This window comes from Magnusiomyces paraingens (genome assembly GCF_902498895.1).
Source record: "Magnusiomyces paraingens strain CBS 517.90 genome assembly, contig: contig1, whole genome shotgun sequence".
NCBI lineage: Eukaryota > Fungi > Ascomycota > Dipodascomycetes > Dipodascales > Dipodascaceae > Magnusiomyces > Magnusiomyces paraingens.
In genome coordinates this window covers 2,465,980-2,477,500 of record NW_022474067.1, presented here as the reverse complement: position 1 = coordinate 2,477,500, position 11,521 = coordinate 2,465,980, and the positions used below count along the sequence as shown (strand labels likewise).

Below are 11,521 nucleotides of genomic sequence, written 5' to 3'. Positions count from 1 at the left end.
CTTTTATGACACCAAAATGTTCCATTTTTTCTTTCTTTACCCCTCAAAAAAAAAAAAAAAAAAAAACATGAACGTACCAAACGTATCACATTGGTTTAAAGACTCTTTTTTTTTTTTTTTTTTTTTCCCTTCCATTAACTACATCAAAAAATGTATTCCTTTTTTTTTTTTTTTTTTATTAAAATTTTTTGAAAAAAAAAAAAAAAAAAAAAAAAAAAATCACCCAGGTAGCAGTCATTTTAATATTTTTATATATAATTTATAATTACCCCTCTTTATATTAATAAATAAAATAATCAAAATTGTTATGTATGACGCAAGAAAATGTTGAGACTTATTATTATTCATCATCATCATCAATTATAATCAGACATAATTATGTCTGATTTAAGTTTTTCCGTAAAAAGGCCCTGCGATAAGAATAAAAAAAAAAAAAATTCACTAATATATATAAAAACATCAATATTCCCACCTCTTCCCCCCCCCAACTCATTTAATATAATTTGCCCATTAAAGTCTATACATTAGATTAATAAATAAATAAATAAATACACTCAAAACAATTACAATTACAACTACAACTATAATTACCAAAAAAAAAAAAAACAATGTCATCCGAATCAAGTGTCTTTGACTTTGAAAAACATGGCAGTGATAATGCCATGACAATTAATAATAATACCCACCACCAAAATGATAATGATGATAACCATCACTACATTGATGGCCATCGAGTGGCTCGTGTCAGAACATCATCTACAGATGATAACATTATACAAATTGGGAATACCATGTTCCATCGTCATGAACTAATTGCTGCCTTTGGAGGTAATTTTAATCCAGGTTTAGCTGTTGCCCCATCTCATAAATTTGCAAACCCTTCACCACTTGGTCTTTCTGCTTTTGCACTCACAACTTTATGTCTATCACTTGTTAATGTCCACGCAAGAGGTGTATCTAATGCATCAGGAGTTATTGGTTTGGCATATTTTTATGGTGGTTTTATTCAACTACTTGCAGGGATGTGGGAAGTTGTTGTTGAAAATACATTTGGTGCTACTGCACTTTCTTCCTATGGAGGATTTTGGTTAGCATGGGGAGCTCTTGAAACTGATGCTTTTGGAATTAAGGCAGCATATTCTGATTCTAAACAATTTGAATCAATGGTGGGATTTTTCTTACTTGGATGGTTTCTATTTACTTTTATGATGTTATCCATGACTCTTAAATCAACAGTTGCCTTTTTTTCACTCTTTTTATTTCTAGACTTGACTTTCCTTATGCTTACAGTGGGGAAATTAGCAGACAGTGCAAATTGTAGCAAGGCTGGTGGATACTTTGGTATTATCACAGCTATTGTTGCTTGGTATAATGCATATGCTGGTTTGGCTAACCATGAAAACTCTTACTTTCTTCCCAAGGTTATTTACATGCCAGGAACTGTCAAGTTGTAATGAGATGTATTTTTTATTTGTTTATTTGTTTATTTGTTATTATAATTATATTTTTTCTTTTGTACTCGAAGTTTATAGAATTGCATTTATTTCATTTTTTCATGTTTTTTTTTTTTTATTTGATAAAAAAAAAAAAAGAATTCAAAAAAAAAGTATTGAATATATCCTCAACAAATGTTGTTGCAAAAGGTTGTTTGTTGGATTATTAATAAGAATAACTAAAACTAAAAATGCTGCTGCTGCTACTACTACTACTACTACTACTACTGTAGTTTTTGAAGGATGCGGGGTATTCAGTGCCACCCACCAGTGTGTGTGTTTGTAAGTATGTATATATATATTTTTTTTTTCTTTTTTTATTATTATTAGAGAGGCTGGCTGAGTGGCTAGCTGGATAATTGTAATTTCGGTGGACGCCATTTACGGAGCCGAAAAGTACCAAATTGTGAGTATTTCCGAGGAGAATTTTCTAAAAGGAAAAAAAAAAAAAAAAATATGAGAAAGTAGAAAGAAGAAAGAAGAAAGAAGAAAGAATAAAAGGTGGTGGTGGTGGTGATGGTGATTGTAATGGTTTTGAAAGAATATTTTTATTTATTTATTTACCATCATTTCGGAAAAACTAGAATAGAAAGGGATACTTTTGAGATTGTATTTTTAAATTTAAATTTAAATTTAAATAAAAAAAAAAATATAAAGTATACAAGATCGAAGGTATTTCAATGGAGAAATTTTTTTTTTGTTTATATAATAATAATAATAATAATAATAATAATAATAATAATAATAATAATAATAATAATAATAATAATAATAATAATAATAATAATAATAATAATAATAATAATAATAATAATAATAATAATAATAATAATAAAGCAGCCACTTATAGACTTATTCATATATATCTATATAGACTTATATATATTAAATACTTTTTTTAAAGTCCTCTTGGCATATAAACAAAAAATCAAAAAAAAAAAAATAAAAATAAAGAAAGACCCTCCGAAGTCTCCGAAAAAAAAAAAAAAAAAAAAAACAATAACATCTGTCGTCAACCGGCCATGAAAATAAAATAAAATAAAAATAAAATAGAAAAGAAATAAATGATATATGGATCAACTTTATGGAGGAGGAGAGAAGCAAAGGAGGAGTTTTTCCGAAACAGCCACCTCCTCTTCCCCCAAAAAAAAAAAAAAAAAAAATAAAAAAAATAAAAAAAAAAAAAAAAAAAAAAAGAAGTAGTATTACTTCTTTTTGAATTATAATTCAGTAACAATCTTTAAATATTAAAAATAAATTTAAAAAAATAAAATAAAAAGTAATTGAAATTATAGAAATCATTACACAAAATTTGGAAACTTCCATAAAAAGAATACAAATGTTGAACTTCATATAGGAAACATTTCCTAAATAAGATAAATAAATATACATAAAAATAAAAAATAAAAAAAAAAAATACTTGCTATTGTGCAACTAAATGTACATACAACGTACCATTACACACACAAACCAAATAAACATTAAAGTTAAATAGTTACTTTTAAAAAACTATTTAAACTCTCATCATTTCCTTTCTTTTCCCCACATTTTTTTTTTTTTTTTTTAATTTTATTTCTATCCATTACTTTTCCAATGACTTCCACATCTTTAGACACTTCTCTTCAAGCTTCTTTCGACCTAGAAAAACAGGCCCCTCCTCAAAATTCAGACTATGTCGATGGTCACAAAATCTCCCGCATCAAAACCTCGGGAAATGATCAAGAAATCCTTCATATAGGCGATACTAAAATCCTCAAACAAGACTTCATTGCAGCCTTTGGAGGTTCCCTTAACCCAGGTCTTTCCGTCGCACCCTCACGCAAATTCGCAAACCCAGGTCCTCTCGGCCTCTCTGCTTTTGCCCTCACTACCTTAGTCTTATCCCTAGTCAATGTCCGTGCCCGTGGAGTATCAAACCCTGCAGGAGTCGTGGGTCTTGCCTTTTTCTATGGAGGTTTGATCCAACTTTTGGCTGGTATGTGGGAAATTGTGGTGGAAAATCCCTTTGGTGCTACTGCCTTATCTTCTTATGGTGGCTTCTGGATGGCTTGGGGTGCCCTTGAAACTGAGGCTTTTGGAATTAGAGAACATTATAAAACTGATCGTGAATGGAATGACATGGTAGGATTCTTTCTTCTTGGTTGGTTCTTTTTCACCTTTATGATGATGATTCTAACTGTTAAATCAACCGTTGCTTTCTTTTCTCTCTTTCTAATGCTTGACCTGACTTTCCTTTTCCTTACTATCGGTCATCTTGGCCATGTTCCTGTGGTTAACAAAGTTGGAGGCTACTTTGGAATTGTGACTGCCATAATAGCATGGTACAATGCTTATGCTGGTCTGGCCAACCATGAAAACTCTTACTTTGTACCCAAAGTCATTTTCATGCCTGGCTCTGTTCTTTCCAAATAATTGTCCATACTTTTTCTCTTTGCATTTTCTTTTTTATTATTATTATTATTTTATAGAGTCTTTTTTTTTTTAATAGATTTGTTTGTTTGCCTTTTTTTTTTTTTTTTTTTTCTTTAACAGAACTTTATCATATATTCTACACCATTTTTTTCTTTTGATCTTATTAAAATTCAAATCTTTTTAATTTCCTTTTTGAGAACTTTAAACTTTTTCTTTCTTTCTACTACCATTGAAAAAAAAAAAAAAAAAATACACACTAAGTCAAAAAAAAAAAAAAAGTCTTTATATAAAAATCACGTGACAAAGGTTAGGGTAACACACACATTTTCATCATTTTTATTTTTAATAATTTTTTTTAATCCTACAAACTTCACCTTCACCATCTTTTGAAATTCCCTAAATCTCTCCCCCACAACCCTTAACTTCACAGCTTTTTAAAAGCCCGCCATGAGCCTTCAACAGACTTCTCTGCGAGTGCGACTCTTCTAACTCAACTTTTTTTTTTTTATTTAACTCTATTCTATGTCCCAATCCTCCTCCTCCTCTCATGACTCGGCTCATAGCCTACACGATTCGTTCCGCCATCGCAATCATCGTACCTCTCACTCTCAACAATACGCAAACTCAACCTCAACAACAAACCCATTTAGTATACTTTTCGAAAATAATGACCCACAACCCTCATCAAATTCCTCTACTAAAATTCCCCCCCAGAAACAACCCCCAGATTTTGAACTCCAGGATACTGATGTAACAACAGTATTCCTGGACTCGTTCCCAGAACAAACCCAGGAAATAATATCCTCATCTAGAGATGCAATTAAAAATCAACCCCAAACAACTGTCACAACAGTGCCCTCCAAGGAACCCGAACTCGAACTCGAACTTGAACTCGAACTCGAACCTGAACCTGAACCTGAACCTGAACCTGAACCTGAACCTGCAAGCAGCTCCGGCTTTCCTCATAAACGGTCTGCCTATTGGCGTCGAAAACCTTTACGGAGAATATGGCATCCACACTCTTCATCTTCTTCACCCTCACCCTCATTCTCATCCTCATCCTCATCTTCACCTTCATCTTCTTCTACATCAAAATCTTCTAGAAATAGTGCACGCAGGCGTACACAACATTCATCTTTTCCAAACATCTCAACTAACAATAACGAAAATAATCCTTTCTTTCTTAAAAACTTGAAATCAAGAGCATGGGCTCGTTTGAACCCTCCCTTGAAACAGAATCACTCAAATACCCCTCCCGACGTAGAACCAACAAAAATACCAAGCGACTCTCGCTACCCAGAAGTCCGTGCGTCTGTCCCCAATACTGATGACTTTGATCTTCCGCAAAATACCCTCCGCATGTGGGTCATTGGTCTCATTATGGTAACTATTGGTTCTACTGTTAATACCATTTTTTTCCTCCATTCCCCGCTTTTCTCCATTTCGACTTTTGTCGCATCTATGGTCGCCTGGCCCTTGGGCCGCGCTTGGGAACGTTTTGTTCCAAACAAAAAAATCCTTGGAATCTATCTCAACCCTTCTCCCTTTAACCTTAAAGAACACGCTTTAATCACCATCATGGCCAGTGTTTCTTTTGGTGAAGGAGCATCTTACATGACTGATATTGTCCTCACCCTGCGCCACTTTTACGGAATTCAATTTGGCTGGGGGTTTAATATTATCGGTGCCATCTGCACACAAGCAATCGGATACTCCTTTGCAGGAATTGTCCGCAGAATTCTCGTTTACCCAGCTTCCATGATTTGGCCAAGCACCCTCGTCACCACTACCTTTCTCACTAATATCCATCTCAACGTTAACCACGTCGCAAATGGCTGGCACATTTCCCGTCTTCACCTCTTTATGTTTGTCATGATAGTTTGTTTTATCTGGAGTTGGATCCCAAGTTTCCTTTGTCCCTTCCTCTCTGACTTTGGTGTCCTCACATGGCTCACTCCTAATAACGTAATCATCAACCAACTCTTTGGTACAACCTCTGGCCTTGGCCTACTTCCCATCACTTTTGACTGGAATCAAATCACTGGCTACATTGGCTCCCCTCTCATCCCTCCCTTTTTCGCCATTGGAAATATCTTTGCCTCCATCATCATCATCTTTTGGATTGTTTGCCCCATCATCCACTACTCAAACGTCTGGTACGGTCACTATCTCCCCATGTCCGGCAATGAAACTTTTGATCGTTATCAAAATGTCTATAACGTCACCCGCATATTGACTCCGAGAAAGGTATTTGATTTACAAATGTATAAAAACTATTCTCCTATGTTTCTCCCCACAGCCTTTGCTGTCTCTTATGGATTATCTTTTGCCTCCATCTCTTCAACCCTCGTCCATACCCTTTTTTTCCATGGCCGCGAGATTTTGTTTTTCTGGAGAAACTCTCGTAAAGAACCAGACGATATCCACATGCATCTCATGAAACGCTACAAAGAGGCCCCCGACTGGTGGTACCTTCTTTGCCTCATCATCTTCCTCACTATGTCCATTGTCCTGGTCCGTGCCTGGGATACAGACATGCCTGTATGGGCCCTTTTCCTTGCCCTCTTTATTGCATTTCTCATGCTTATTCCTGTAGGCATGATCTATGCCCTTACAAACATCTCCGTAGGACTCAATGTCATTACGGAGTTTATTGTTGGTTACTTAGTCCCAGGCAGACCCATCGCCATGATGCTTTTCAAAACTTTTGGTTACATTACAAACTACCAGGCAATTAAGTTCCTCGAAGGCATAAAGCTCGGTCACTATATGAAAATCTCTCCACGCCTCATGTTTGTGGCCCAGCTCTCGGCCACTATCTGGGGCGGAGTTGTGCAACTGGGCGCGCTTTCATGGGCAGAAACAAACATTGATAACTTATGCACAACTGAGCAAAGTGCCGGGTTTACCTGTTCTGCCGCAAGAGTCTTTTTCAACGCTTCCGTCATTTGGGGGGTTATTGGCCCACAGCGGCTACTCTCAAACGGCAGCCTCTACAGTAAAACCCCCTACTTTTTCCTTGTCGGTGGGTTGCTCCCCCTCTTTTCGTGGTTCTTTTTGAAAAAGTACCCCAAAAGTCCTATCCGCCATATTCACTGGCCCGTCTTCTTCACGGGAACCGGGTACATCCCTCCAGCCACCGCCTACAACTACGGTGCGTACTGCGCGGTCGGATACTTTTTCGGGTACTGGGTTAAGCGCAAGTATTTTGGCTGGTGGGCTAAATACAATTATACCTTGTCGGCAGGCCTCGACCTCGGGCTCGCATGGGCATCGCTCGTCATCTTTGTCATTCTACTCAGCCCAAACGTTAAAAAACCGTCCTGGTGGGGGTACACCGTTGTTAAAAATACAGCTGACTATCAATCCCTACCTTTGGTCCAGCTTAAAGAAGGAAGTTCATTTGGTCCGACTCAGTGGTGATAGTCTCTGGTAGACTAGGTTAAGCCATTAATCAAATTGTACTATATATAGTTGCTTGATATGAAATTAAATGTTCTTTCGTTTAAATTACTCTCGAAACGCACTCTCTTTTGTAGTCAATACATGCTTATTATGGCTTGAAAACACACTAGAAGAAAATTCACAATCTCACTTTTGATCATCACTGTATGGGCTTTCATTTCTTAAATAAGTTTTTATAAAAAAAAATAAAAATAATGAACTCAAATCCATCATAGAAACCAGTACAAATGGTTTCATTCTAAATTAATCCTTATTACAAGCATTCTTACATTTCTAATAAAATCCATCACATCTCAACATCGCCATCAACATCAGGCTGTGTCCCAGTGCTGGCCGTCGACGACGACGCTGTCGACCCCCCCATATCCACATCACTGCTGCTGGTGCTGCTGTTGCTTGTCGCACGCACAGGCTCCGAAACATATTTGATTTTCCCCAGCATGTTCCCGCCCTGTGCCCGCTGCACTTCGCCAACCACGCGTGCATGTATACCAGGTGCCCACTTGGATAGTGTTCCTACCCGTGCAGACAACAGCCCGTTTTCCTTAGCCACGTCTCCCGTGCCATTTTTGGGTGCAGGTGGATATCGTGCAGCCTCGCCCACGGCTTCCAGATTTCCATCCCATAGGGCCTGTGCCGGTTCCAGCACGTACGGAGACGGAGCCGCATACTTTTGTGAGTCCTTGGTCACAAGTGTTGACAAAGTTTTGTAGAGCAACGTCCCTGCTACCGTCTTTTGTACAAGCTCGTCCGACTGGTTCTCTGTGCGTTCAATTGCCTCCCAATTGTCGCGGATAAACAGGCGTCGCCAAATGAGCTGCGTGTTGAACTTGACCTGCGCGTTGGTGAGCCCGGATGTTGGCAGCGATACAAGCCGAAGCGCACGCGCAAAGTTTAGCTGCGGAGTTCCACCACTGGGGCCACCGCCGACATCGACTAGTGTCAAAATGTCAATAAGCTCTTCAGTGCTAAGCGCTTCCTTCTTGACAAAACGTGTCATTGCTGTACTCAAAACGGCTTTGAGCTGCGTCATGTTTTGTGAGTCCAGAAACTCAGAGATCCCATCAGGATACACTGTAGCTTCTGAAGACTCAGCATTAACACTCATATACGGCGCAAGTTGCTTTTCAATCGACTCCAAAATATCGACAGTCTCCAGTCGGAAATCAATAGCTGCACCTAATGGCGGGCCAGCAGGAGTTTTGGGATCAAGGCCAGACGCAATCGCAGAAAGTTTGGCAATGCTCAGCTGTAGTCGCTTGTTTTTGATGGATCGCTCGCTATCCACAGACACACTTAGAAGCTTTTCTGCTGCAAGCTCATAATTCTCAACTGTAAGGTCATGGATCCATGAAATCCGGTCGTAGTTCCCCTGCTTGAAGAATCGCTCAAGGTACTCATTATACCGAGGGAACTGCTTGAGGAGAGCCTTGATTTGGTTTGTCTCCACATAGTATTGAAACAAAATACGTGCAAAGTCATAGCCAAATTTTTGAATATAGTACTGCAATTTCAAAACAGTAGTCATTGACTGGCGTGTATCTTGATTCCCAGCAGCCTTAACCTCAGCAAGATAATCCGTCCCGAGAATTTCAGCTAGCGAGCGGTAAATCTTGTACTGTTCCGCAGTGTCCAGTGCTGTATTCTTGTGACCAAACTTGGACATTGTTTGGATCCATTCGCCACGCTTATTCATGTACTCCTCAGCAAGCTTTTCTGCTTCCTTTTGAGTAGCATCAGCAAAAAACGTTTCCATCCAGTGAATGCGCTCAGTGTATATCGCACAAAGTGTCTGCACAAGGCTGACAAGATGTTCAGAAAGAACCTTGTAGTTTTCGTCATTCGGTGATAAGGAATCAAGAATGGCGACTGTATGAGTGTACTGGTGTTCAAAGTTTTGCATTAACTCCTTAGTGGCGGTCCATGGAACTTTTTCGCAAAAGTCACTCTCAGCAAGATTAAAGTACAGCTTGGAACATCCTTCACGGGTGTTATAAGCAGACTGAGTAACAGAAATCAACAACATCTTGTTAACTTCTAAGGTCACCGCAATATTGTTGCCAGAAGCTTTGTCATACTTTGTTGCTTCCGTGAGAAGATGAACAATTTCTCGGACATCTCTTCGGAACCAGTGTCGAACTTTATCGCTTTTAGCAGGAGTGGCTGCATTGGTAATAATCTGTGACCAGATGTTGGCCGTAGATGCAGCTACCGGGTTGGAAGAGGCAGATGTAAGTGCGTTGTTATATTCAGTCCATAAGGACTTTGCGGCACACAACTTTTCCAAATCCCAAAGAAGGGATAAACGGCAAGCGATACTTACCTCATCAGGGAAGTTTTCCTGTAAGTAAGTGCACAGGTAGTTGAGAGACTTCCATCTCAGCTGAAGATATTCACCTTGCGAGGGCAACAGCGGGGGTAGATAGGGGGATGTGCTGGAAATAATGTCCGTACTGACTTGAGAAAAGGCGTTATCCAAAACCTCTTGTTTAAAGTGAAACTCTGGGCGGACCATAAAATCAACAGGATTAATATCTTCATTTTTGTGACCGTAGAATACCGCTTGTTCAATTCTTGTTTTCGCCAATGCAGGACCGAGCTCCCCAGTGGAAAATTCAGGGGTTACTACCTCTTCCTCTTCATCGGGATATCTTTCGATCCGTAAAATGCCTGCATTTTTGGTAATGGCAATAACGCCAGGATACCTAGCAACCTTTGTGTTATGAATTACAGAATCTTCCCTTCCAAACGCAAACGCTTCGACGCCAGGCAAAAAGGGGATAATGTCTTCCCATCGATTAAGGTTCCCCAGCTCTTCAAAGTTGTCGTGTGAAGCATCAGTCAAAATAACAGCATCTGAAAAAAGAATAAACAGCGTCTTGCATGGGCTGGGCAAAAGAAGCTGGGGTCTGCATGTGGACACTGAAGTAAATGTGCGGAATCTGTGCGTTGAAATGATTTGAACATTGTTTTCAGCTGTACTCAAAGTGAAAAGAAGGTAAAAAACTTCAGAAGTAGCCGGATTATTGACAAAGGAAGCCAACAGGTAAATGTAATTTAAGGAGCTATTGTACTCAATATCGTGAACTTGAAATGTCGATGCCCCGTGGGGATATAATGAAACAAATGTGTTTAACATGACTTCCCGAAGATTTTCCTCCAAGACAAGATTCGTCTGACCAGATTTTTGACAATCCCAAATCAAAAGATTTCCAGATTTTGTAACGACCAAAGCTTGTCGTTGGTCACGGCCAATGATTTGGCCTGTTTTTATAGAAACGACATCTCTGCGAGAACCAGCCAAAGATATTGCTCCCTTTAGGGTAGCGAAAATACCCGAGCCAGTTCCACGCATTGTCTCTGCATGAAGTGAAGGCTTACCGGTACTATCGCGAAAAGTAATAAAAATAAAACGACCAATGTTTGTGGAAGCGATAATACCAGCGGGGTCAATGCTTTCCAAAATTTCAATTCTTTCAGAACCATGTAGCTTGATTTCAAAAGTAATGACTTTCTTCTTCTGAAGGAGCTCATTAGCAATCACACCCCCAATGCTTTCCCAATAAGTGACCAGACCTGTATCTGGAACCACTGTGATAAATCCAGGCTCCTTAACTCCAGCTACAGGCGAGACTAGTGTACCAAGAATTGGTGTCTCATTGTATCCGGAAACTGGGAAAAAATATGGCTGAGGAACAAGGTCTGGACTAGTGTAATTCCAAACGTGAGCACCATTTTTCGCCAAAACAAGAGCGTAGTCTGTATTCTGATCCGACGATCCATTGAGTGTTTCTTCAATATGAGACTCCTTTAAAAAGGCTGGGGTCGCGGGAAGCTTTGACACACAGTATTTTGAAGTTTTAGTTAATTCAATAAGACCATCTCTAGAAACAGCTGAAAGAGAGGGCGATTCAAATGAAGAAACATCGTTTTGGAATATATCATCTTGGATGGCTGATTGTTGCTCTCCAAAGCTTGTTTCTGTTGACGCGAAAGAAGTCGAAGATTTTATGCTTGAATCATTTAAAAAGAAATCAGAAGCATTAGAGATTGAGTCGACCTTAGGAAAGATTCGTCCATTATGAGATGTAGGCCTGATACTCTTCAGAGAGAATGAGTTTTCAGACATTTTTTTTTTTTTTTTTTTGAAT

The 11,521-nt window shown here is 38.7% G+C and overlaps 4 protein-coding genes across 4 annotated transcripts; 3 read left to right on the top strand and 1 right to left on the bottom strand.

The window, feature by feature from the left end:
- Window positions 1-608: 608 nt before the first annotated feature.
- SAPINGB_P000732 (uncharacterized protein) lies at window positions 609-1,454 on the top strand (the record flags this gene model as incomplete). The annotated part of the gene is made up of 1 exon (XM_031995455.1): window positions 609-1,454. The coding sequence occupies one exon, from the start codon at window positions 609-611 to the stop codon at window positions 1,452-1,454; it is 846 nt and encodes a 281-aa protein (XP_031851346.1).
- Window positions 1,455-3,086: 1,632 nt separating this feature from the next.
- On the top strand, window positions 3,087-3,905 carry SAPINGB_P000731 (uncharacterized protein; the record flags this gene model as incomplete). Its single annotated transcript, XM_031995454.1, has 1 exon — window positions 3,087-3,905. One exon carries the CDS (start codon window positions 3,087-3,089, stop codon window positions 3,903-3,905), a length of 819 nt encoding a protein of 272 aa, XP_031851345.1.
- A 522-nt stretch (window positions 3,906-4,427) lies between these two features.
- On the top strand, window positions 4,428-7,328 carry SAPINGB_P000730 (uncharacterized protein; the record flags this gene model as incomplete). The annotated part of the gene is made up of 1 exon (XM_031995453.1): window positions 4,428-7,328. One exon carries the CDS (start codon window positions 4,428-4,430, stop codon window positions 7,326-7,328), a length of 2,901 nt encoding a protein of 966 aa, XP_031851344.1.
- A 328-nt stretch (window positions 7,329-7,656) lies between these two features.
- SAPINGB_P000729 (uncharacterized protein) lies at window positions 7,657-11,499 on the bottom strand (the record flags this gene model as incomplete). Its single annotated transcript, XM_031995452.1, has 1 exon — window positions 7,657-11,499. One exon carries the CDS (start codon window positions 11,497-11,499, stop codon window positions 7,657-7,659), a length of 3,843 nt encoding a protein of 1,280 aa, XP_031851343.1.
- Between the last annotated feature and the right edge of the window lie 22 nt (window positions 11,500-11,521).